The 26,909-nt window shown below is 36.3% G+C and overlaps 1 protein-coding gene across 14 annotated transcripts in view; it reads left to right on the forward strand.

The window, feature by feature from the left end:
• BAZ2B (bromodomain adjacent to zinc finger domain 2B) overlaps positions 1-26,909 on the forward strand; it is a 102,489-nt gene that overhangs the window by 74,474 nt on the left and 1,106 nt on the right. For 8 of the 14 annotated variants that reach the window (XM_048952412.1, XM_048952415.1, XM_048952418.1 and 5 more), the window contains 17 exons: positions 394-459; positions 2,877-3,017; positions 4,295-4,549; positions 4,956-5,170; positions 6,580-6,654; positions 11,660-11,903; positions 13,709-13,771; positions 14,937-15,081; positions 17,994-18,661; positions 19,190-19,466; positions 19,624-19,779; positions 20,221-20,381; positions 21,151-21,461; positions 21,844-21,979; positions 22,567-22,713; positions 25,576-25,835; positions 26,521-26,664. In XM_048952412.1, coding sequence (XP_048808369.1) covers positions 394-459; positions 2,877-3,017; positions 4,295-4,549; positions 4,956-5,170; positions 6,580-6,654; positions 11,660-11,903; positions 13,709-13,771; positions 14,937-15,081; positions 17,994-18,661; positions 19,190-19,466; positions 19,624-19,779; positions 20,221-20,381; positions 21,151-21,461; positions 21,844-21,979; positions 22,567-22,713; positions 25,576-25,835; positions 26,521-26,664 — 3,464 coding nt within the window. The remainder of the gene's footprint in view (positions 1-393; positions 460-2,876; positions 3,018-4,294; positions 4,550-4,955; positions 5,171-6,579; positions 6,655-11,659; positions 11,904-13,708; positions 13,772-14,936; positions 15,082-17,993; positions 18,662-19,189; positions 19,467-19,623; positions 19,780-20,220; positions 20,382-21,150; positions 21,462-21,843; positions 21,980-22,566; positions 22,714-25,575; positions 25,836-26,520; positions 26,665-26,909) is intronic. The other 6 variants (XM_048952423.1, XM_048952424.1, XM_048952425.1 and 3 more) reach the window with 3 other exon arrangements.

Raw genomic sequence — 26,909 nt, forward strand, 5'->3', positions numbered from 1 at the left:
TTAAAACAACCATTAAATAAATTTTCTGCTGAATTGGCTATTGAAGAAGTAAATATCAAGTTCCCTAATAGCAGATGTAAGGTAACTGATCTGTTCCAGCCAACCATTATGCTTTTTGTTCTGCCAGCTTATGAAGGAGCAGCATCACAACTGACCATAAGTAAATCTGTATGCTTCTTTTTTACACTGTCTCCATGTTCATTGCTTTACCTTTTTGCTTTTGATTGTTCTTGTATTTTGCTTTCTAAACCTGAACTAAAACATGCACAGACTTGGCCATTCTATATTTAGTATTTACTGTGACTTGTCTATTAATGCTAAACTTGCACTCAACTTTTTAACCGATGTTAATGTGTGGGATTAGTTTTGTTCTAATCTTATCTGCTTCAATAGGAACGAGAGAGGAGAAGACAACATATGATGCTTATGAAAGCCATGGAAGCACGTAAAAAAGCAGAAGTGAGTAATTGACCTCTGACAGTTCTGATGTTTTTGGTATTTCATTCCATGGTGATCTGTAAGAAGAGCTTTGTCCTTCATTTACCTGTAGTTGCAGTCACATGGTGTGTCATTTGTACACAGCGCAGAGCCAGGAAAAGAAGCAACTGGCAGAAATTTAAATACAAGAAACTCCTTTTGAAGATAAGAAAAGTTTATTTTGAGGATGGTTTAATAGGACCCCAAGGAAGCTGCAGCTCAGCCTACTTGAGTGGGGTTTTTACTGGGCAGAGGTGGAAGCGCATGGTCTCAGAAGGTTCCTTCCATCCCTGATGGCGATGTCTTTCCGTCACAAGACATCAAGAACTGCGTAGTGATTTCAGAGCCCTCAGTATTTCCCAGAAAGGAAATTTGTTTTTTTCTTTCTTTTTCCTATTGTTCTTGTGTATATGGACAGTTAGATCATAAACACGCTTGTCAGACTTCTTGAGCAACATTTATTCAGTACTTAGGGCTAAAATTGCACATCTTATTCCATTCCAAAGTTATTGGACTTGCGGATTTTGCATGAAACCATGCAGATAGGGTTATTACACCATAATAAATATATTTTTTCTACTTAGAACATACTATTGCATTTCAGAAGACACATGCTTCACCTCTCATTTTGCTTTACTAAAATCTCTAAAATTCTCAGTCAGGAGGTAGAGCCCTAAATGTTCATGTTATTTAATGTGTGAACATTTTGCCTTATCTTGCTTGTGATTCTAGTTATTTGGCTTACTTTCTTTTTAAAACATACCAATATTAAACTTACAACAAAACATTGCTTGATTTCACTTTACAAAATTTCAGACTTTTTCTGATGCTGACCATCTAAACTCATAGATTTTTTTGATTTGTTTCTGAAAACCATTCAACTATTTTCAACATTGCTGCACTTGGCTTATGAAAGGTGTTTCTTAATATTTCTGGTGATTGCTTTCATTTATATAAACTTACTGTATCACAACTGGGTCTGATACCACTCGAGTATTATGAGGATTAGTGATGAAGATTCTTCACACCTTCTGCACTGCTTAACTGGTTGTCCGTTGGCCAACTGAATTAAGGTGTTTCTTCTAAAGTACTGCAAAATTAGAGTGCTTTTGGTAATTCAGATTGTTGCCTTGCTTATAAATTAAAGAATATTAGATGGCTTCTTTATAGGTGGGGAAAAAAGCATTCATGAGAAGCTGGTAGTCTGCATCTGCACAACCTAAACCAGTTCCTATCAAACTACTTCTATCAAGTACACTAATCAGACCCTTAACTAATTAAATATTCCTCTTAGTCATAGCACCATTTGAAAGACAGCAAAGTTTCTGTGCTCTTAATCTGCTGTAACCCTGATAGAAGTTAGCTGAATAACTAGTTCAGAAGTCCGGACTCAATTTCATTACAAGGCTGCAGAAGAAAGTAGGTAATAGCTTTCCTAAGACAAACATTTGCAGTGAAGCTGTTTATGTTTGCAACTAAGTTAGCTTTCTTTGTCCACTTCTAGTAGACAAGGATAAAGTAATATGCATCTTGATTCATCCTGGGAGGTTGTTTGCAAATAAAACCCCGATATTATCTTCAAGGGAATATCAGTGCCAAAATATAGTATCTAAATTTTTTGTTTTACTTTTTATATTTTTTTTATATGAAACTATTTTTTGTATATGAAATCTGAGACTGCTTATGCTAGTGATGGCATAAATAAAGTAGACATAGTTAAGAGGTTGAAGTGATATAACCATTATCATATCATCTGTTTGTCAGAGAAGTAGTTGAATCTTAGGCACTAAAGAATGTTCATTAGTTTAATTTAAAAGTAACAGACTGTAATCCAGAAAAACTAAACAGGCATTTGGATTACTATGTCTTTGAGGATAACTTCCTGGTACAGGCACTGGAGAAAAGAACGATAGGTGAATTGCTGGATGTGGTGTTCAGTGCTCATTAGAGAAGTTAAGATTGGAGGCGCTGGGCTGTAGAAAAAACAAGCCCTGTGTGAGTTTGTGGACTCGAGGAATCTGGGCCTGGTGAACGGGTGGAGGCAAGCAAACTGCTGGCTATTTAAGGAACCACTGGATGAGATGCCCTAGGAAGCAGTCCTTAGGGGCAGAACAGAGCTGACAACTCTAAGGATGCCTTTCTGACAGCACAAGAGCTCTCTGTCTCCCTGCACAAGAAATCAAGCAGAGGAGGCTGGAAAGCAGCATGGCTGAGCAAGGACCTGCAGGTCAAACTGAGGGATTCTATTTGTGTAGATTCCATCTTTTTTTACTTCAGTGCATTCTTTAAGTTACTGTGGTAATTATTGAAATTACATAAATAATGCTTTTCAGATTCTTAGATTGTTCCTCTTTAAATAGTCATGGGTTTTATTCTTTGCCCTTTTAATTCTCCTGAAGGAAAAAGAGCGATTGAAGCAAGAGAAACGTGACGAAAAAAGGCTAAATAAAGAACGTAAACTAGAACAGCGAAGACTGGAACTAGAAATGGCAAAAGAGCTAAAGAAGCCTAATGAAGATATGTGCTTAGCAGACCAGAAGGTAATTGTAACAATTCAAAATATACATTGGTTGCTCTGAAAGTAATGCTTCCTACCTATTACTATGGAAACTGCAATAGGTACAAGGAACACAACAACATTTGTTAGAGGACATTTCTCAGCTACAAAACACTATTTTTCAGCATAGGCACTGCCACTAGCTGTGTATTTTTGCCAGCAATGAAGAAAAGCCTGCATGTTATGCTTGTAAAAATATGCACCAGTGGAGGTGACCACTGTTGCCACTGCTGAAACTCACCACCCACTGCCACACTGTGCTCACGTTTACTGTGTGGGCTCCATAAGTGTCATAGTGTCAATGAATATCAGTGGATGCAGTTTTTTTCTGCATGGAGGAACTCAGTTTCACACCTTCGCTTCAAACACACTTGCATGTCAGTCTCCATCTTGTCAGAATGCCTGTCTGCTGCCATATGTTGCCCAACAATAACATGTAATGTAATATTGGTGGGATGGTTCAACCTCTACTCCCACACCACCTACATCTGCCTTTGATGTCGTGAGCCAACATAATAACATGCGAGGCATGATTCTCCAAGCAGCCATTTTATTTTCTCTGTCTTCTGTCTTTGAGAAAATATGAACTTTTCTTGCAGCCATTGCCAAAGCATTCAAGTATTGATTTGGATAATTATATTAATATTTGAAATATATAAATACAATATAAGACAAACTCTGAAGTGGTTTAAAACACATTTTTGCTTAAAGGTGGACATTTTCCTGAAGTGTATTTGCATAATTGATTTACATTAGTCTGAGTTGCTTTAGCATCAGAAGCATGCCTATTTTCTCAGTATGTAGGCACTGAAGAGAACTTCTGTCAAATGTGCAACTACTACAGGCCATTATTCCCTGTCGAAATGCTGTTCTTCCAGGCTTCTGTGTTTTTAGTTCCTGTCCTTCAGGACTTCTCCTGTATCAAGTTCAAGTCCACCTTTCTGAGGAGAATTACACTTCCTTCTGCTCCCAGAGATCTTTAATACTACCTTTGAAAGTACTTTGGCTCCAGATAGGGTATGAAAACCTTCTTATACAAGAAGTATTAGTTGATGCCCTCCTAAAATAAATGAAGAAGATAAACATTAATGAAGGGTATTTCAGCGTTACATTAAATTTACAGGTGGGATGTGGGGAGCAGCTCCTATGTTGCCTTCACCTTCTATTGTTCATGTGCTGTATGTCGTATGAAAGTACTAATCAAGAAAGTTACCCTCTGAAATATACTACTGAATTATTTTTCTTCTTTTTCCATTTCAGCCTTTGCCAGAGCTGCCTCGCATCCCAGGCCTTGTTCTGTCTGGAAGCACATTTTCAGATTGTCTCATGATAGTACAGTTCTTGCGTAACTTTGGTAAAGTTCTCGGCTTTGACGTGAATACGGATGTGCCTTCCCTGAGTACTCTTCAAGAAGGTTTGCTGAACATAGGAGACAGTAGAGGAGAAGTACAAGACTTGCTTGTAAAGCTTGTCTCTGCAGCTGTTTGTGATCCAGGACTTGTTACAGGATACAAGGTAATGAGAAAATAATCCATAATTAAAAAAAGACGAACCAGCAATCCAACGAAACAAAAAATAACCCAAATCCTAGCTTATGAATACTTTCTTCGTAGTGTGTGAGATGGTCCACCTGCGCCATGCCTTTTCTCATTTAACTTGTTTATTTAATATTAGTATTATCTCTATTCTTACCAACATGTGAAGGAGTGGTCCTTCTCTTTTTCTCTCCATTAAAGATTTTCACTTGAGTAGTCAAAAGAAGTACCCTCACTGAAATGCTTGTATATAAAAGCAAATAAAACCACATAACTATTTTATAAAAAAAGCAAATAAAACCACATAACTATTTTATAAACAGTAATGCAGAGTGCGGTGAAGATAGCACTTCCAAATGTGATTGATTGAAACATCCTTCTTTTAGGTTAAAACTATTCTTGGGGAGCACTTACTGAATGTTGGCATCAATCGAGATAACGTGTCTGAGATCTTGCAGATATTTATGGAGGCTCATTGTGGGCAAACTGAGCTTACAGAGAGCTTGAAGACAAAAGCTTTTCAGGCACATACTCCAGCTCAGAAAGCAGCAGTGCTAGCTTTCCTTGTCAATGAGTTAGCTTGCAGCAAAAGCGTAGTCAGGTAAGTTACTTCTCAAACAAATATGTAAAAATAGTTATTTAAATGTTATATTTAAAAACATTATATAGACTTTTGTTCCAAGATGTTTCTTGACGTTTTTAGAAAGTAAGCTGAAATCTGCTGTTACTACTTCTTGTCTTTACAAACGTCTGATATTTTGGAAGATTAGAAGTTTTCCTTGTTTGGTCTGCTTTTTGTTGTTGCTTTCAGAACTTAAAATTGGAGAAGATGTGATTGATTACAAAGATATGTACTAAGTATTCTGGGGAATAATTAAGAAGAGTGGTGTAATGATTCTGTAATACTCTCTTCCTTTTGATTTTTTTTTTTAATTGCTCTTCTGTTCAAATGCAAAGTAGATCATCAGCTGAAGTATGAAATCTAATTTATTGTGGCAGTAATTCAAGAAAGTGTATAGTTTGTGTAGTCATATATTGTGTATATATTGTATATATACTGTAGTGATGTATAGCATTCTATAAGTAAAAGAAGCTGTCACATAAAAGACACAAAAACTTAGCAATATGTGATAAAAAGTTAGGAAGTGGCAGCCTTGGGGATATTTACACCTCTGTGTGCTTGCTTACTGTGATAGTCTTATATGACCAAATTGATTACTGCTTTTGTTGCATTGCTAATTCTATGTCTTTTGGTGTATGATACACTGCAAAAGTTAACCAGTCTTGTGCAGTGCAAGAATGAAAGAAATTCTTTGTGTTTTAAAAAGCTGGGAAATGGCAAGTTGAATGGTGCAAGTACTATGCAAGTTTGTAAGAGAATCAATGTGCATTTAATCAAATTAATGATAGCAAGGAACTCCTTCACTTACTGTAGATGACCAACTGTAAAACCAGATCCATAGCAGTCTTTCAAAACTGGGTTGTGTTTTATTTTCATCATTGAAACAAGTATAAACTGCTAACATGTCGAGTCTGGAATTTCTCTGATGTAGTTCTCAGAGAATTTACTACATCTGTCTATCTCTTGTTCTTCTGTTTCTGTACAGGAAGATAGATGTTAATTTGTGGATAAAGGGTCCCAGTGAAATACTGTATATGTACTTGTGATAACTTGTGTGTAGGGCAAGATGCTTTTTGGCTAATGCAGTTGGAGTCTTCACGTTAAATGCAAGCTATTAGAAGAAACGTCAAATTCTTTGAATTACATACTTCTGCAAACTTGCATCACATTGTAAATAAAAACTGCCTGATGTCTGTAAATAAAAACTGCACAGATGCTTCTAATATTGGAACTTGCTAATTTTAAAGTTATTTATTTTGTATTTTAAGAGTTTATCTGGATAGTTTAGTGAGACAAAAAATCTCTCCGTAAATGTTTGTCAGAAAAAGACATGCAAGTGCTCTGTTAATGGTATTTCAATTATCTTTGGATTATTTTGTCTTTGACAGTGAAATTGATAAAAATATTGATTATATGTCGAACTTAAGGAGAGATAAATGGATGGTTGAAGGCAAACTTCGAAAGTAAGTTTCATTTCCTTGAGTATTACTATGTATTGCTTCTTTGCATTTGCTCATATATGCTGCTATATGGTCTGTTGGTTCTAAGGACAAAATTAGCTGGTACCATTACAGGCTTACCAAGAAGTTAGTAACTGAACTATCTAACTCAGGTGGATGTGAATTTAGAATGGTCCTGCACCGGTCTTTTGTAACATGTTAAAGAAGCATGAGGATTTTTGCCCCTCGTAATTAGAGTTGAGTCCATTTTGTATTCTTTGGGGGAAAAAAAAGTGAAATCAATTTTATTAGAATATTACAGGAGCTGTCATATTGTGATTGACATTATCAGTTTATTTGGACCTACCATGCTTAGCAGTGTTCCTTCTGAAAGGCATTTTAAAACAGTTTTCATGCAACAGTCACCCATCAAATTTTACTGATTTATATTACATAATATTAACACTTCCATTTTATGTTTGTTACATCATCCCCTATACTTAGGGATCATCTCTAGCATGCAAACATTGAGATATTTTGGTATTTTTATTTAAGCTAAAATTGGAATTTTTAAAGTGTCTTCAGCTTCATACCCACTGTTTTCCCATCCTACAAGACAAAATTCCATACAGCAAGCATAATGGCTCCAACTACCAGGAAGCTGGAAGGCATAACTTTCATGAATCACAGGTGGTAAAAATGTATAGCCAGACTCTACTTTCTTTTTTCTTGGTCATCTTTACCTCTTACCAGGAATGGTGAATCCTTTCTTAACCCCTTGCTTTAGGTACTTATGTTTCTAATCTTGTTTCTCCCTTTTTTCCCTTTAATGTATCTGCGAAGGAAGAAAGAAGAAATAAAGAAGAAGGACAAGAGGGAGGTAGAGGAAAAAATAAGACCAATAAAAAGAAATTCTCTACTAATAACACAAATCCTTGTGTATGCAGGCTTAATGCATTTTACCTCTTAGTGTAGTACACATGACTTTTCCTGTCTTCATCTGTAACCCATCCTATGATTCTATATAGTTCTAGAAGTGTCGGTAAAGTCCTATTTAGCCAATTATTTCTTAATAGCTTGGGACCCTTGCCTGTCATTGTCCCCCGTGGGGCCACTTAGTCTTTCTCTCCCTCCATCGAACTGTAAGTACTTGTAGATTAGAATCCTCCTTTTTCTCATCTTTCTTTTCTTTGCCTTCAAACAGTGGGGAGTAAGACCCTAAAGTCTCATGCTCCTCTTCATTTCTACAGTCATTCCTCTGTTTTTTGCTTTTCCCCTTCCTGTGTGGATAGGAGCTAACAGTAGTGCTGGTCCTATTCTAAAGTGTAAGTACTGTGGGAGTGTTCTGAGACATTCTCTGCTTCTTTGAAGTCACTAGACTTTGACTCATCTATCTCATCCTTGATTCAAAATCTTTGAATTTTTCACTTTTTTTCTGATTAACTCTCAGAAGCTTTTAAGAAAAGCCTTCATCGATCAGTTTAAAACAGTGCTCTCTTTGTATGTCAGATGATTTTTATAAACTCTTAGAGCTGTTCTGGGGCTTCTCTGAAGAGAAACTTAAAGTCTTCTGTTTGATCTTTTTTCTGCATTTAGGTTTTTTTATGTTATCTTCCCTAACCATTTGGGGCTCAGTCTAGTTTTTGAACATTCCTGTTCCAAATAGTTGTAGGAATATCTGGTCTGTTGACTACTTGCCACGTTATCAATGGATGTGTACTCCTCTTATAAGTACACAAACCTCTACATGACCCTCAAAACACAAACTCGTCATGTGGAAAGCATGCAGTAGTAGAATGAAGGATACTGAGAAATGGATGTATTCCAACTCAGCCTGGTTTACAAGACTATGTCTGTGTATGCTGTGTAAATCATCATACCATGATGTCCAGATTGCCTTAAACTACATCCGAGTGGGATAAGAAGAGATTCTGCATGTGTGAGGTTTTGTCATGGATTGTTTTTTATGCTTATGCTCCAGCTGTGGATGAGATTAGCTCCTCAACTGGATATGCAGAATATCAGAAGGAGAAAAAAAAAAAAAAAATTATGTATATATACTTATATATACATGTATACAGACACGCACATACACACACAAAATCTCCATGTGTTTATATGTATGTATACGCACATGCATATAAGATTTACAAAAAACGATGGCTGAAGAAGGGGAGTCGAAAGCATGTAGCTTTTCTTTTCCTTTTTTCTCTTTCTCTCTCTCTTTTTTTTTTTTTTTTTTTTTTTGGCTTGTTTTTGTTTCCTTTTCTTTAAAGATGTGAACTGAATTCATTGATGAGGATAATAACATTTATGGTCAGAAATGGAACTCTCCTTCTGTGCAATGCGAGGTTGCACCTGGTGCCTTTTCTATTGCATGTAGGGGTGGATCTTGATACCAATCACCATTTTTGTAGGAAAAAAAAAAAAAGCATCTGTCTCATCAGGTCAAATCATCTTGCTTTCTATATCACAGATATTGTCAGCAGACTGTCTCACCTGAGATGATTTAGCTGATTTTATTACTAGATAATCCTAACTTCCAGTGTCTCTTCTTCCATTACATGCCTTCTTCTTGAAATCTCTTTTGTCACTTGGTCAATGAAAAAATCAATTTAAAAAATGGAACGTAGCTACTTTAAGGATAATACGTGTTTCTTTACGAAACTTTGATATACTGCAGAACAAGATTTTCATTACAGCATTCTTTTTAACATGCCAGTATTATGCCATGCATCTTATCAGTTAATTACTCTCCAGTGAGACCATCTCAACTGTAAATGATGATGGTAAATCAAAAGCAGTGTTACCTAAGGGTAGGAATTATATCCTGAGTTTGCATAGGAGGTAATTCTGATTCTGGAAACTTTCATTATTTGAGAGCTAAGAAGAAGAATGTTAGGAGAATGTGATGCTTAGAATTTCTTTTCCTTGCTATTTCCTAATAGTTGATTTCGGTACAGAAGTTATGATGAGTGATTAAAAAATAAATCAGAAGGTGAGTTTTTCTTCCATGATCTGATGAACATTACAGGTTAGGAAGAGCAGGCTTAAGTCACTTATCTGAGTATTGCCTACTGTTTTGTCTAGTGGACTTCACAGCATTCTTTGTGGTTACAGAAGTCTTTTTGATCTTTATGTGAAAGAAAGATGAGTGGAAGAAAGTTTTTTGAGTGAATGCAATAAACTTTTGTTTGCCATGTGCTTAGGTAGTGGCAAGAAAATTATGCCATATTCACAAATCTGAACGTTTTTTCTAAGATACATTCTCATTGATTTCTACCTCTACATGATTTTGTATAAAAAGAGCTGCTTTCTGATGCTTGTGTTGTTATGAAAAGAGGGCATCTCTGATTTATTTCCATTCCTACTTCTAGTATCGTGCAGGTCTCCTCCTTTGGTGCTTTCCAACGTTGTATCTTTGTTCTCAGTTCTAGCAAAAGAAGCTTTTTTCATTTGTTATCATTTATTCTAGATGTATGAATGAGTGTGTTTTCTGATCACTGCACTTCATCTGCTAGCCTTTTTAGTGAATTGTCTTCTAGATTATCTCAATCTGATTTGTCTCTTCAATGGTACCATCACACAGCATTCAATGCAGTTGCTGATTAGTGGCTTGGTTTGGTGGATGATTAATGTACATAGGCACAAGTTTCCAGTCCAGCTGAAAAGGACTTGATAGTGTGAAGTTCCCGTAGAAAAGAATAAATGTTCTGAAAAGTTAACTCGGCAGACATCTCAGTTGGACTCAGTGAGCTAAGGCTTTTTGTACCAGAGCTGAAAATAGTACTTACTGCCAAATTCACTGGAAGGCTCGAGAAATTTTTTTATCCAGAATATTATGAATTACTAAAATAGCTGTAAGAGGGCTGCTACCAGTTGAGCAGTGACAACTTCATTAAAATCTGTGCTGTTCGGTACTGGCATGGTTTTATCAGCGTTTTTAAAAAGCTGATACTTTCGTCAGAGTCCATCTGTCAAGAAGCAAGTACTTTTACAACACTCATGTTTGTAGCCACTTGCTGTATGGAATATTGTGTTGTAGGATGGGAAGAGAGAGAAGTATGACAAGGGAGAATTACGTGCTGGTAATCGTGTTTGTCGTTACCGTTCTACTTTTCCCATCCTACCTTCTTCCAGCCATCTCTTACAAAATCTTTGTCTTCCCTACACGTTTATGAATCTCTTCTGAGTCAGTTGCATTTTTTTGGTCTGCTTTATAAGTGATTAGGCCTGGCTATCTATACCTCCTGCGATTCAGCATGTTTGCCTGCTAGCTTCCTGATAGGTGGAACTGTAATTTTTGCTGTGTGGGATCTTGTCTTATAGGGTTTTTATAGAAGAAGAAGGTCTACAACAACTATAATTACTGGTATGTAAGTTTCCTTTTTCTTTCATAAAAGGAAAAATAAGGATTTGATTGAGTCTCCTAAAGCTTAGGTAACCATGACTTCTCAAAGAAGAAAATATGTCGTAGAATGGAAAGATCAGTCAAAGGCCTGTGCTAAAGGGAAATAAGATATAATAACTAAATAATAATTAAAAAAACAACAACGCAGAAATCTGACATAAAAAAAATTACTTTAAAAACAACTTTGCTGTTGCCATGCAAATACAAAGAATTTCATACGTTCAGCTTAGGATTTTCCCCCGTTTTTTGTTTGACAGCTGTTTTATAAAGATACATAAAGAAGATAACAGAAGATAAATAGTTGTTTCTTCTAATTGTCTTTACTAACTTTTCAATAGCACGCTTGTATTCTATTTCTTTTAAGTGGTTATGTGATGAAAATTTACCTGGAAGAAACAGAAATTCTAGGCAGAATTGGATAAGAGGTTTAAGGGCTTTCTCTAACCTGATTTTTCTCTTGTTGCTTAATGGCAATAAATAGGTAAAAAAAATGTAGAGCATCATAGATCAGAAGAGCTAATTTGATTTAAAATGATTCACTTTTAATCACACAGGAACAAAGGTATGGTTATGCTACAAATAAGATCCATAATTTCACTCCTTGTCATGTTTTTGAAGTCTTAGAATCATTCATGCAAAAAAAACTGGCAAAAGAGATGCAACAGGAGGTGGCGAAGTGGGAGAGGAGCCGCATTCTTTGGAAACATCAACACCAGGCCGCAAACGGAAACGGAAGTGTGGGGATAGTGATTATGATGATGATGACGATGATGATAGTGATGATCAGGCAGATGAGGATGATGAGGATGAAGAGGACAAAGAAGACAAAAAAGGAAAGAAGGCAGAAGTTTGTGAGGATGAGGTGGGGGATTTTAAATATTGAAATGGAACTAACTGGTAAATTGAAACTTGCTTCTCTTCTGTTTCCCTGCAGCATTAGGGTGCTCTGCACCACGTCCCCAAGGTCTTACAATAAGAATGAAGGAAAAGTATTTTAACATCCATTTTATTTAAAAAATTTTAAATTTTTTAAATTAAAAAAAATATATATTTTTTTTTAACATAAATTGTTTTCAAGAGTGTATTTTTCTTTTCTTGATAGCTTTCTGCTTTTTTTGGCTTCATCTTAATTTTCTTGAAATTTTGAGACTTTGTGCAAGATCCTGAGAACCACAGCATTTTAAGCAAATGAGCATGAACTGATGTTTTGATTAGTGTAGAATAAAGGTCATTTTTAATTAAAAAGACACATTAAGTTGTATTTAACATTTGTCTGTTAAAGAGGCGTACCTGTGTCGTTACCACGTGCCTTTTCATAACTTTTCTGGGATAATGAATATTGCAGAAAGTATGTTTCAGTGCTCAGTTGTACCTGATACACAAGTTGATAATGTTTTTACTAGTCAATATTGGATGAGATGTAGGAAAGATCATTGAACATTGTTATTTTGAGCTGAATTGTAGACAAAATGAGTGTTTGTAGCATGCCATGGGCTCGTAACATTGACTGTAGAACTCCAGCTTTTTGTGCTGCATAAAGAGACAAGCAATACAAAATACCAGTGACTCTTTGAACAATACATGCATACAATGTCTGAACTCAAATTTTTGGGAACACTCTTCATTAGTGACCCAGCTAGTTTCTAGAGTAGGAACAGCTATTTTTGCTGCTCCTCTGGATTTGCTGCAATTACTTTGTATGTGTTTAAGAAAATACCTTAATGGTATAGCATAGTCTTCTTACAAAATAATATTTCAGAGTTTAAAACAGGTAATATCTAGGAATCTAATCCCACATCTTTCTACTCATCTTTTACCCTTAAATACAGTCTTACAGTTTGGTACTCTGGAGGTCTTATAACTCCTCCAGAAAAAGTACTCCATTGCATTTGTGCTGTATGTAGTATTTTAGAAGGCTTCATTCTGGTTCTCTAATTTTAGAGACGTGGAATTTGAAACCACTGTCTTACGTTGTAAGTAATTGGGAGCACCTAGGATTGTTACTATTTTTAAATTTCTCATTATCCCCGAGATTTTGTTCAACTGAATAAAGCTCTTCTAATGGAAATAAATTGTATGTTTAACTCCACTAAGAAGGAAGAACCATAGGCTTGGTGCATTCCTCTTCAAAAATCAGAAAGGATAATACTGGAACTCTTACAGTGATTTAAGTGTCATTTAAGGTGGCCCTACAATTTCTTGTAGACATTGAAATAAGTTACAAGTATACTCTGATGAAAGACTCACTGATAAAACTCAGCAGATTGTTGTTTCCTGCATGAAAAACTCTTTGAAATATACACAAATGTTCAAAAAGCTTCATGGAATATAAGATTAAATTCTGTAGTTGTTTATACACAAGGAGAATTATCTCTTCCAATAAAACAATGTTTTTAACCAATGTTTTGTCACCATCTTTCTGCTACATATGTGTCTAGGATGCTGTTGAAAGATAGGTCTTTTTTCCAGCCATGTTGTTCCTAGTCAGATACATTTGTCATATATACATAGTCAACAGGCAAATATTTGAACATTTTTACCCTTAGCATTTGCCTTTCACACTTGAAGGCTCGTTTTCTGTTACATCTTTTCTACTATAAAGTCAATAAGACAGACTGATTTTATCCTGAGATGGTTTTGGTGTGACGATGTGTTTGGTGATTGTAGGATGATGGAGACCAGACAGCAAGTGTTGAAGAACTAGAGAAGCAGATTGAAAAACTGACAAAGGTGAGAGATTGTCTTGGTTGCATTTAATATTTGACTGTGGGATTTCAAGAGTTGAAATTACAAGCCATCGCCTTCAGTGCTCTCCCTTATTATAAATTTTAATCAGGATAAACTTTCATTTGATGAAAATACGAATGCTGCAGCTGGTTATGACACCTGAATTTTAATCCATAAATATTTGTTGCATTAGTGGATTTCACACAGTCAGTGGTCAGAAGGCCGTTGATTATATCTTTCCACATCACAAGTTGTTGTTGAGATGTAACTGATATACTTTCGTCTGTTGATTTATAAAGAGACAGTGAGATTTTCATTATACAATTGGTGGCAGTTCTTATCCTTTCCTATGGTTGGCTAATTGTTGCAACTGTTCAAGACTGATGAAGAGAGCTACCTTTGCTTGAGATTTCAAAACAATGAAAGAGGAAAGGAAGCATGAATAAGAGAGTGCTGTTGGTCAGGCTCTAGTCATGGCCCATGTTTTTATTAAATAGTTTATTCTTTCTGTCAGAAAGTCTGACATTTAAAACTTTTTCTCCTGGTTCCTCTCACATCCAAATTACAAAAAATCAGCAGTCCAGAATTATACCCGTCTTCCAACAGTGCCAATTTAGCAGAGCAAAAAGTGAACAAAGGAATTGAAATTATTGGTAGCTCCCCTCAGATAACTTTCTGTTTGAATACTCTTTTATGAGCTGATTAAAATATCTCATTAGTTTTCCATTGGGCTGCAGTAGCCCTCATTGTTTGGCCGTGTTCAAGTGCTCTTTATACCATTTACTCTTACTCCTTAATTGATAGAATTTCAGGCGTTCCCTTGCAATATGTTCATTAATCATTTTCTTCTGTGAGAGCAAATGTTAAGAATGTCAGGTCCTAGCGTTACAGAAATGCTTTTAAAGGAAAGCTGGTACACGTAAAGTGAGTCAGGAAGTGATTGAATTATTTTTTTTTTAAGGCATCTCTCCAAGTCAAATAATCAGGACAGCAATCACGAGTAAGAGTACCATACAATACACACAAAAAACCTTTAAAAGTCTTGAAATTCTGGTCACTGGTAACCAGAATAGCCAGAATTTAATAAACTTTAAAGCACTTGTTTATTTTTCACCTATAGAATTATAGCACCTTCCTTTTTTTTTTTTTTTTTTTTTTTTTTAAACAGCAACAAAGCCAGTACAGAAAGAAGTTATTTGAAGCCTCACATTGTTTGCGTTCAATGATGTTTGGTCAAGATCGTTACAGGCGTCGGTACTGGATTCTGCCCCAGTGTGGGGGCATTTTTGTGGAAGGCATGGAAAGCGGTGAAGGTAAGAAACAGAACAACTTCATACCATTGCGTGCCATGGCAAGACATGCTGCCAGTCTGCAGGCAGTGATTTTGTGTAGTGAGATCTGTAGGCTTCGTCTTCAACCTGAGGCTGAAAAGGTACTCGGTAGAAGTCTTTCATTTATATGATGCTTTCTGATACTATGTTACTGGTTGGAAGACATTTAATATCTCTTGTGAAGTGAGGATTGATATTTTGTAAATTTTCAGAAGTTACAGTTACATATGTTACGCTTTTTCATTTTTGTCTCTCTGAATTATTTCTTTGACAGTTAACTCTGCATGTGAAAGCAAGATGATCATAGTAGACATACTCATTTCTGTCACTTTTTTGTGTGCAAATACACAGAATATTTTATATTTGAAGATTTGATACATGTCTGTGCACTTGTTTGGTTTGGACACAGTTTTATTCCTACAAGCTTGTATGATGCTGTATTCTGGGTTTGTAATGAAAATATTGCAGGTAACACAGCAGTGCTATAGTTGTTGCTGAGCAGTGCTTACACAGAGTCAGGATCTGTTCCATTCTTCAACCTTCCTGCCATCAAATAAGTTGGGGGTGCACAAGAAGAGGACAAAACTCAGTAGCTGATACCCACTGTTGAAAGGCACATTTCGTATCGTGTAACTTCATGCTGAACAATAAAACTGGGGACAGTTGGGGGTGAAAAGTGAGCCAGCAATTCTGCACTGCTTAGCTGCCTGCCGAGATTAAACCACAAAAACCACAATGGTCTGATAAAATAAATGTGAAAATTGTTTTTCACACTGAGAAGTATTAAAGACTTAAATCACCAATACAGCTTCATACCTTTATTTCTCACATCTCTTCTAAACTAGTAAGTATTAAACTTACTTCATTTAAATATTTGAATGTAATTTTCTGTTCTTTACACAAGTATACCATGCTTAATTGAATCTTCTCACATTTTCAGTTGGATAGATGCAGAAATTCCGCTATTACCAGATCTTTTTCTGCATATTACAATTGATAAATTTGGGCAGTTTTTATTTTTTGATCATGGAAAAATCTTTTCAAATTCTGATACAGATGAAGCATAAGCCCACGGTTCAACTTCTTCCCCAGCAATAATAAAAAAAAAACAAACCCCAACAACTCCAATGCGCATGAGAAATGCAGGATCTCAAGGGTACTGCATCATTCTGGAAATGTACTTAATTAAAACTGCTAATTAAACTACCGAATTAAAAATTACGGCGTCCATGATTTTGAGTCCTCTTTTAGACTCCACGTGAGCCACAGAACTTGTCCTAAACCTAATCCTAATCTTCAAGTTGTCTTTTTTTTTTTTTTTTTTTTTTTTAATGAGTAGCATAAAGAAATAGTTCTATGTCTCTGCATAATTTTATTGGACCTGTTTTTACCCATGATTGATTGGGTACAAAAGGTAACCTACCAGATATTGTACCACTTGCACTCCTGTTGTCCACCTATTTTATTATATTCTAATGAAATAAAGCCACAAGTGCTTCAGCAGTCCTACATGAAGAAAAGCACTGAAGTGCAACTGCCTGTCTTACTGTAGTTTGGAAAAAGCACAAAATCTTTAGCCAAGAACTGTAGTGCATATCTTTATTTTTTTAGTTCAGTCCCCCCGAATGCACATATTCTGAATTTCTGAACTACTCCCTCGTCCTTCCATGTCTTTGCTTTCCATTTCACATTTTCTGTACTTTCTCCACTCCTAATTCCTTTTATCTAAACACTTGAAACATGAGACAAGTGCCAGTTAAAAAGAAAAAATATACCCTTTTCTCTTGCATAGTTCTTTTGATTATGCTAGTATTCAGATTGTTTGTACCTTGATGTATACTGCAAGTATTTTCAAGTATTAATTAGAGGAAGTATTATTTTCTTTAACTACTTGTCTTCATAGGAATTACAATTTCCTAGAATGAACAGGCAAACTTTATGGATATTTTGGCCGTTAACCATAAGCAAGATCATTGCTTATTTGGTTGTTTTTTCTGATGAAAATAAGTTTAAAAGTTAGTGTTGAATTCTCTAGCTCCTTGCCCTTATTCTTTTTTCTGTTCTACAAAAAAAAAAGTTTCTTAGTCTGAAGCTGAAACATTAATAGAAGAGAGATGGTTAAGAAAGACTAGAAGAGGAAAGAAAACAGAAAAAAATGGTTTTCCTGTGCATTTAAAATATGTCTTCTCCACCTTGAATATTTCCAGAAACTGGCATTTGTTGCCAACTTCTGACTGCACTGTCTGATTGCATCAATTCTGTGATTCTGTGATCTGCCTGTTTTTCTGTGTGTAGGCTGTCTGTCATACTGGGTAGTTCTTCAAACTTTGAAACTGTCAAGAATGTTGATGTTACACTTCACAGTTTTAGTTGGTAATGATTTTGATCTAAAGGGGTAAAATGTTTAATGTTGTGCTTCAATATTTTGAGAATATTTGATTTCATAATAGGAATGATGGTACTTGTTTTAGTAGCTGGCTGTCAGCTTAATAAAACGGCCTCTTGCAAAAATGAACTTGAAGGCTCCATCGTACCCAGGTGATGTAAGTGTATGGATGGCTGGATAAAGCAAATTGAGTCTGACAAGAAGAAAGCCACCAAAAATACATATTTCAAAGATCTTTTGCTGGCAAACTTGCAGACACTAATATATCTTAAGGAAGAATACTACAGCTTTGTTGACTACACTGGTGTTATTTTTCCTCCAGACGTTAGACAATCTGTGTGTGCTTTTACATTTGCTTTGTTGTGGAAAGTGAGAAGTAATTTTGTTTATATAAAATAAATTTAATATGGAAGGAGGCAGAAAAAAAGTTGTTGCTCATCTGAGATGATAAAAATGATTAAATTAGTTGGTCTGTTTTGTTTCATCTATGGTTTTTGTACTTCCTTAGGTCTAGAAGAAATTGCAAAAGAAAAAGAGAAGTTAAAAAATGCAGAAAGCGTGCATATAAAAGAAGAGGTATTTGAGATCTCAGAAGAAAAAATAAGCTGTTTAAATACAACTCACTGTGAGCAAAAGGAAGACCTGAAAGAAAAGGACAGCACTAATTTGTTTTTACAAAAGCCTGGGTCATTTTCAAAACTAAGCAAACTGTTAGAGGTTGCAAAAATGCCACCTGAGTCTGATGTTACACCCCAAAAACCTAATGGTGGTGCAGCAAATGGATGCACTCCATCTTATCAAAATACCTCCCAAAACTCTCTGTGCAGCCTTCAACCCAGTGTATCACAAAGCAGCAGCGAGAAGTCCGATTCTAATAATCTTTTCAGTCCTGTTGCAAGCGGGACAGGAAAGTTTTATAGTTCTCCATTAATTCCAAGTGACCAGTTGTTAAAGCCTCTTAGTGAGAAGAACAGACAATGGTTCAGCCTTTTGCCAAGAGTACCCTGTGATGACATGTCAGTTACCCACGTAGATACACCAGCTACTGCAACTTCACTTACTCCTCAGTCACATCCACCATCAAAATCACCTTCACCTGTTCCATCACCTCTTCTGGGCTCAACCTCTGCACAAAGTCCAATGGGATTAAGTCCTTTTGCATTGCCACCACTGCAGGTAAGTAAATAATTGTTTTAAATAGTATTAATTTACTGTGCTTATTTGGCAGAATTTATTTTGAGCCAGATTGCTTCACAGGCATGGTATCATGTAATCATGTTTTCATTTATTTTATTTCTTCCTGTTTCTAAACATCAATAGTAGTTCCATGTAAAAAAGATAATGTTAGAATTTTTTTATTTAAAAAAAAAAGAAAAGATAAACCAACGTCTGATGTTTTGTATATTTATTTTAGTAATCAGATTTTGCTTTCAGGTGTTTGGCTATTGTATTGAAAAACAGGTTTCAGAAATTTGACTCTGCCCACAAATGATACTGTTCCTTAAGCAATCACAGTTTCTAATAGGAACTACTGCATTGCTGTTATATGACTGTTTCCTGAACGGCCTGAAATACTGAGCAAGTAAAGGTGCCCATTTAGTTTTGATTGCTGCTTGAAAATTAACATCCTAATGATAACTCTGGTTTCTTGGTAGTACTGAACAATACCAGCTGTGATAGTGTTAAAAATGTTTTCTCCTGTAGCAGATGAAGCCTGGACTACCTGTCATGGGACTTCAGTTTTGTGGATGGCCTACAGGAGTTCTTACTTCAAATGTTCAATTTTCATCTCCTTTACCTACTATTGGATCGGGCTTGGGATTACCAGAAGGGAACAGTAACTCATTCTTGACATCTAGTGTTCCTGCAAGTAAAAGTGAATCACCAGCACTGCAGACTGAGAAAATAGCTTCTGCCACCTGTACAGCAGTGGAAGTGGCCAAGCCAGTCGATCACCCAAACCCAAAGCCAATACCAGAAGGTAAGAATGGGCTGTCAGCTGGAACTGCCTGGATAATTTCTAGTGCTGCTATGCTGTTACAGTTTATTTTTTCTAATTTCCCTATTGAATTTCTCTAATCTGATTGTAATCATGTGAAAAACACCTTTTAAGTATTTGTGTGTTTGTCTTGCTTTAGAAATGCAGTACGGGTGGTGGAGGATTACTGATCCTGACGACCTAAAGTCTTTGCATAAAGTGCTGCATCTCAGGGGAATAAGAGAAAAGGCCTTACAAAAACAAATTCAGAAACACATGGACTATATCACTCTGGCCTGCGTCAAAAATAAGGATGGTAGGTAATCGGTAATTATGTTACATGTGGTATCAGAGCACAGTAATGCTGACTGAGATCTCTCCAGGATGTGCTTGGATACAGAGGTGGTCATAGTAGCCTGAAAAAAGTAAAAGGTCACATTGTTGCCTTTTTACCAGCCTTATTCTGGGAAGTTAGTGTTGGAAAAACCTTCTTTAATATAAATTCTCTATTGGTTTAAGCGTTGATAACTTTTCAAGCATTTTCTGTTTCTGTAACAGTATAGCTCAGTCTTCCCTCTCCCTTGACTTTAAATTGCGAGCTTGAAATCTTACAGAATTTGGTGGTCGTATTGGATATCTTAAGAGCCGTACATTTCCTTAACAATTCTTCAGCATTTAATTGGACTGACAGGTAAAACAGCTTGAATTTACTTGGAGAAGTTATAATAATTTAACGAAATATGATTCTCAAATGCAGTTGCAATTATTGATATCAATGAAAATGAAGATAACCAGGTAACTCGAGATGTTGTGGAAAACTGGTCAGTAGAAGAACAAGCAATGGAGGTGGACCTTGCTATTCTTCAGCAGGTGGAAGATCTAGAGAGGAGAGTTGCATCAGCTAGTTTGCAAGTTAAGGTAAAACTAACTTTTAGTAAAATTTCTCTTTTAAAATAATGTTGCTGAAGTGGGAAGAATGTAGATAGTAGCAGTCCTTTTGCTGTTGGTAAGTGCCTTCTCATTCATCTGTAATTTTCAGCAGATAAAACAAATCCGCTGCAGCATCATGGATATCTGTTTCAGATATTTCCTTCAGTTGTAACTTGAGCTAAAGGCGATCAGAATAGCGACTCCTGAGGAGTTCTTTGACAGGGTGCAGAATCATACACATTTTGTTAACCTTTCACGAATGCCCAGATTTCATTTCATGTAGATGACTTAATTTTAGTGGGGTTTGCCACTTTGCTGCCTGGTTTGGGTTCTGCCAGTAACTGAGTAGTGATACCAAACTAAGTATGTTTGTTTCAAGTATGGATGTACTATTCCAGATGTAGTATGTTCTACGAGTAGATGTCATTTCTCTGTGACCACTTGGTACTGCCTTCTGAGACAATGAAACAGACCCATTCTGATGTTTTCACTGATAAAATAGGATACTCCAAAATAAGAATGCAGAATGTTGCAGAAAACTCACTTCAGAAAGTCTGGTAATGCTTATATATTTTTGATTGATTGTTTTAGTTCTCTGGAGATTTTGGAAAATGTCTCTACAGATGGATTACACGTTACCAAGATGTACTGGAAACAGCACTTCAGTTATTTGTTCTGATTCTGTAGAACAGTTCCTCTATTCAAACGCTAAGTTAAATAGCAACCAATAAATGCACAAACCTTTCTATTAACATAGGGCTGGCTGTGTCCTGAACCTGCATCAGAAAGAGAAGACTTGGTATATCATGAACATAAGTCAATTGTTAGATTGCACAAGAAGCACGATGGAGATAGTGCTGGAGGCGGAGAAGGCAGTACCAGCTCTCTAGAGCGGAAGAGTGACAACCCTCTAGATATAGCTGTAACCAGGCTTGCTGACTTGGAGCGGAACATAGAGCGAAGGTATCTGAAGAGCCCCTTAAGTACCACCATTCAGATCAAACTGGATAATGTGGGCACAGTTACTGTCCCTGCTCCTGCACCATCCATTAGTGGTGATGGTGACGGGTAGGTTTTTGAGATTAACTTGAAAAATTATTGTGCTTCTTTGCTAATTGGAGCCTATTTTCTATTGCTTGTTATCTATGTACTTTCTTGTATGTCTGTGATCCGTATGGATCATGTTATTCTGCATGGTGCTTCATAAAGATATTTTTTGTTACGTTCGTTGATAATGCAAAGTTATCTTACATTTAACTGGATGTGACTAAGCTTTGAGGCTCGTAGCCACAGTCTGTGCACTACATCAAATTTAGTTGCTTATACCTTATCCTTATTGGCTGTGTACGTTTTGTCATTGCTTGGCTTTCAGTGTGATAATGCTTGTTTCACGTTCAAATATCAGCCAACGCGGATGTGACCTGCCTAATTTCTCTGTATTTCAATGCAGAACTGACGAGGATATTGCTCCAGGGCTAAGGGTATGGAGAAAGGCGTTGTCAGAAGCACGAAGTGCTGCACAGGTAGCTCTGTGCATTCAGCAGTTACAGAAATCGATAGCGTGGGAAAAATCTATTATGAAAGTTGTAAGTGTTTTTTATTAAGAAAAAATACTGTACCTGAGCTAGTTTTGCTATATCCTGTTTTCACACTTTAGGTATTTTAAGCAAACATGATTTATAATATATTTTTTATTACTGCCTATAAAACATAATATTAACTGTACATTGTGCACAGATGAGTATAAATATACTGGGAAGGATTATTCCCTTGCCAAATCCGGTATCACGAAAATTTTAAGATGAAATACCCTCGTAATTGTTTGCTCTATATGAGATAGTAATTACTCCTTATAATCAACATATCAATAAATAGTAACTTATGGCTTCATCTGGCAAGAAGGTACTGTATTTAGTGGAGTATTTCTTATCTCCTCTGTGACATAAGCTGTATGGTGATTCAGCATCTCATATCCCAGTTCAGGACTTCATTTTGTTCCCATGTAGCCATTCGCTCCTCACGTACTTCTATATTCCTTATTATTGCTGGGCTCCGACGTAAAGCGGAAAAAAAAATTCGGAGTGAATTGTTTGAAAGGGAACTGTAATTTAGGTACCATTCTCATGCTTCAAAGCTTACAGATTGAACTGAGTCCATTTTTCATGTGTTACAGTACTGCCAAATATGTCGAAAGGGAGATAATGAGGAACTGCTGCTGCTTTGTGACGGTTGCGATAAAGGCTGTCATACCTACTGCCACAGACCCAAGATCACGACCATACCGGATGGTGACTGGTTTTGTCCTGCCTGCATAGCAAAGGTAATGCTATCCGTAAGTCAGAGTGACACACAGTGCTCTTCTCGTGGATGCTAGAATGCTATGTCTGTCAGTGCATTTTTTTTTTAATTAAAAAAATGTATGTATGATTTGTATGTTTTATGTTGGATGGCAATTAAATTGTATGAGATGAATCGTTTTATTTAACTTGGATTTCATTGGCAGTAGAAGTTTGTCTTCAACTTTAATTTTTAATGTAAATATATCCATAATTTTCTTGCTGATTCAACATCATAGCTTTTTCTTCATTTTGTAATACTTCTCAGTATTTGTCTTTAGAGCTTCATTGTTAAGAGTTGATGGACAATGTCTTATTTGAAAAGAAAAATCAGAAAAAAATACATAGTAAATCACTGTCTTTTTCTACAGCATAGATTAGTTTTACATTTTTGATACAGCACAATGTATTTGAGAGAGTCTTTAAGTATTTTTTTTCCTCAAATAAAAATAGTCTAAAGAGAACAATGGGATAGTTCTATCTAAATGACTCAAAACAGGAAATATTATTAGATATCCACATTTTTTCTAGTCTCTATGTGGTCCTAAAATTAATACGATTTTTCATTTGTGAATACTGTAACTTTCAACTGCAGTACTCAGTGTTGTACGTTTCTCATATATTGTCAATGTGATCCTTTTTGGGAGCATCTTTAACAAAGTAATAAGGAAAGTGCAAGGTCACTGTTGGGAATTCACTGTATAGCATCTTTAACAAAGTAATAAGGAAAGTGCAAGGTCACTGTTGGGAATTCACTGTATAGTAGAGGTAAACTCAGGCTTTAACCTTTTCCTGTAGTTATCAAGAAATCATTACACCTTACCTTGTTATAGGGATAGAAGTTATCCCGTCATGCTGTGACTTTCCCTGTTGCTTCTGGATTTATTTTTTTCTCCTGTTTTCCTTTAAATGAATTGTATTTCTAGTGTGACAGAATAACGTTTTTCTGAGGCGTTTCTTTTGTCGCAGATTTGGCTGGAAGTTGGAAATTTGAAGGTATAAGAAATCCAAAGTATAATTCTATCTGAATTTCAATATATGTTGAGTAGTGATTAAGAATTCTGTTAAACAGAAAAACAATTTTACGGCAAGATAGCAACTGTGTTGTCCTAATTAATCTCAACTTGGATCTTTTTCTTGTGTAAAATAAGGCTGTCAAACCACCTGCCGTTTTCCAGACAGTAGAGAATATTTCCTTATTTATCCTTAGGCCTATTTCCTAATAGACCTTAGATATTCAAAAATGATTTGTTCTTGTTGGTTGACATTGTATTTTTATTCAGTTGGACGATAATCAGCATCATTCTTTTTTTCCTTTGCAAACTGATACACTTGGTTGTTTCTCTAATGTTTCTCTTGGACAAAGAATATAGATGTGATACTGAATGGCTTAAATTGAGTACAGCTATTTCCAAAACATTCTGGTGTGTTCAGTATTAAGCAAACTAGATCTATACACAGCGTACATTTTCCACTTTACAAATCAGATGATTACAAATAAATTGCAAACTGACCACACTTCTTGTCACACTAGCTACAGTCAGATCCAAAATGCTTAGGAAAGTCATTTATAGAATTCAAGAAATTAAGTAACTTCTAATCAGAAGTGTAGGTGGGTCTTTTCAATAGAATTGTGCGTTTGACATTATGTTCTAATGATTTGAGTGATGTCTTCAAGTACTGTCGTCTTATGATGATGTTAATAACCATGACTCCGATTGTCTACATCTTAAATGCATTATTTCTTAGCTTCACCTTATTGTCTGTAAATATTTTTCTATTTGATTCAATAATAATCCTTATTTCCAGGTTGTACCATTGCTGTGGTTTTATACTCCTAGGTTTTATTGTATTTGTTTTGTGTTTAGGCTCTTTATGTCTTTCATATGTAGCTTTTATTTACATCAGTTGATCCCTTCATTGTCTTGACTTTTTTAAAAGCTCTTCTCTGTATCTTGCAAATAATACAGTTGCTTGTAAATGGATGCAGAATTCCAGTCGTGGTTAAATCAGTCTTTTGAGAATGGACAAATAGAAGGGTTGCTCCAGCAATAATGCCTCCTACTTTATGATGTTGTGCCATGACATCAAGGCGGATGTTGGTGTTATGGTAGTAGAAGTTGACACCTCCTGCCAGTATTCCATCACACTTCATCACCGTGCAGTAGTTGGCCACGTGGGGCTGTTTGACAAAATGGTGTCTGACATGGAAATGAGTGTGAAGCAAAGATACGGAATTGAATACCTTCATGCAGAAATAGTGGCACCCATTGACATGCATCGACCTTGAGTGTTTGTGAAGAGCAGGCAGTGGATGTCAGCACAGTGAGGCAGTGGGTAGCGGATTTCAGCAATGGCGACAGCAGTCACCCAGCTGGTGCATATTTTTATGAGCGCAGCATGCAGGCTGTTGTTAATTGCTGGCAAAAATGCAAAGAGATGGTGGTGACTGTGCTGAAAAATGGTGCTGTGTAGCTGTGAATTTCCTCTATCAAACAGTGCTGTTGTGCTCTTAGAAACTGTTACGGTTTCCAAGGAAATAGATAGGAGGCATCACTTTCAGAGTGACCTATGTGTACTGTACCTAAAACTAGGCCATCCTGATTTGCTGGCAGGTATTGTCATACCAGCCTGAAGGTCAGGTGCTTTTGCACTGTCACGAGTTGGGAACCTAAACCACTAGTCACAGGGATTTCTGCAGCCTTACCTTTACAGAAGAGCAAAAAGTGACTAATTGCTGACATGTTATAGTTTTTATTGGTGACTGTTTGATCTTCACTGCTGTCTATCTGTAGTAACAGATCTCTGTAATTTCTTGGTTATTGCTTATTCCTTTTTATTTTCAGGCAAGTGGTCAATCTCTAAAATTAAAAAAACTTCAAATAAAAGGGAAAAAAAGTAATGAACAAAAGAGAGGCAGGAAATTACCAGGAGATACAGAAGATGAAGACTCTGCGACTACTAGCACCTCGTTAAAAAGAGGAAAAACAGACCCTAAGAAAAGGAAGATGGATGACAGTGTTTCTGTAAGCCAAGGAAAGCAAGAAAATTTCATTGCTGTAAAGAAACCTAAAAGAGATGATTCCAAGGACCTGGCTGTATGCAGGTACAAACTACCTTCTTGTAAAGCAACTGATTCTAAACTTTGGCATGTGTTGTACAAGCAGATAGTGCCTCATTAAACATAACAGTGTTTGGGGAACAAGAGCCCTCTTCCCTGTTATGCATCTCCACATGGGTCGTGGTGATTTGACTGTGGCTGTAAAAGATTTTGTGTGCTTTCAGGGAGTAATTGCCTTGTTTGGCAATGGAAGGTACTCAGTCACAGTGTGGTATGTGACATGTACTCCTCCATGCCCTTCCAAGAGTGGGAGAAACCCTGAGAGCTGTGGTATTGATGGCTTTCTGAAGTGTAGTTGTTGCATTACAGAGATGGTAATAGGAAACCGTCATCTTCTGGAGTGTCTTTGTGGTTTTTGGAAAGCTAGTATCAGTAACTGTTTTATTAGCTTGCACATCATTTATGATGAAATATTTGTGCAACTTCAGTACTTTGAACCTCATCTTGCGTAAGTATCTTTGGAGAGAACTAAGTGCTACTCTGAATAGTCAGTTTTCTCTCTTTATTGAGGCTGTTTTCTGCCCCTCTGAAAGCGGGCACAGATTATATAAGTGCTTTCCTTTTCTAGGGTGAAAAGGTTCACAGTATGCGATGAATTTATGGAACAGTGAACAGCTTTTCTGATTATGCAAAGTTTAACATTTCTTATTTAAATCCTTATTTTATTCAGCATGATTCTCTCAGAATTGGAAACTCATGAGGATGCTTGGCCTTTCTTACTTCCTGTAAACTTGAAACTTGTTCCCGGTTATAAGAAAGTTATCAAAAAGCCTATGGACTTTTCCACCATCAGAGACAAGCTAACCAGCGGACAGTAAGTAAACTTAATGTTACTTGCCCCGAGATTTCAGTGCTCCACGTGTGCTTACTGAGAACTGAGACTTGAGAATAGTACTGCATTTCTTTTTAACAGTTCCTTTGTGTACTGGAACACTATTTCAGGATAAGAAAAAGAGTAAAGACAAAGGAATGGGATTAATCCAGGCAGCCCTTTACGTACCTGGTTGTTCATTTTCTGGGTAAATGCGGCTACACTCAGCGCTCCCTTTGAAAGGACTT

This window comes from Lagopus muta, chromosome 8 (assembly GCF_023343835.1).
Source record: "Lagopus muta isolate bLagMut1 chromosome 8, bLagMut1 primary, whole genome shotgun sequence".
NCBI lineage: Eukaryota > Metazoa > Chordata > Aves > Galliformes > Phasianidae > Lagopus > Lagopus muta.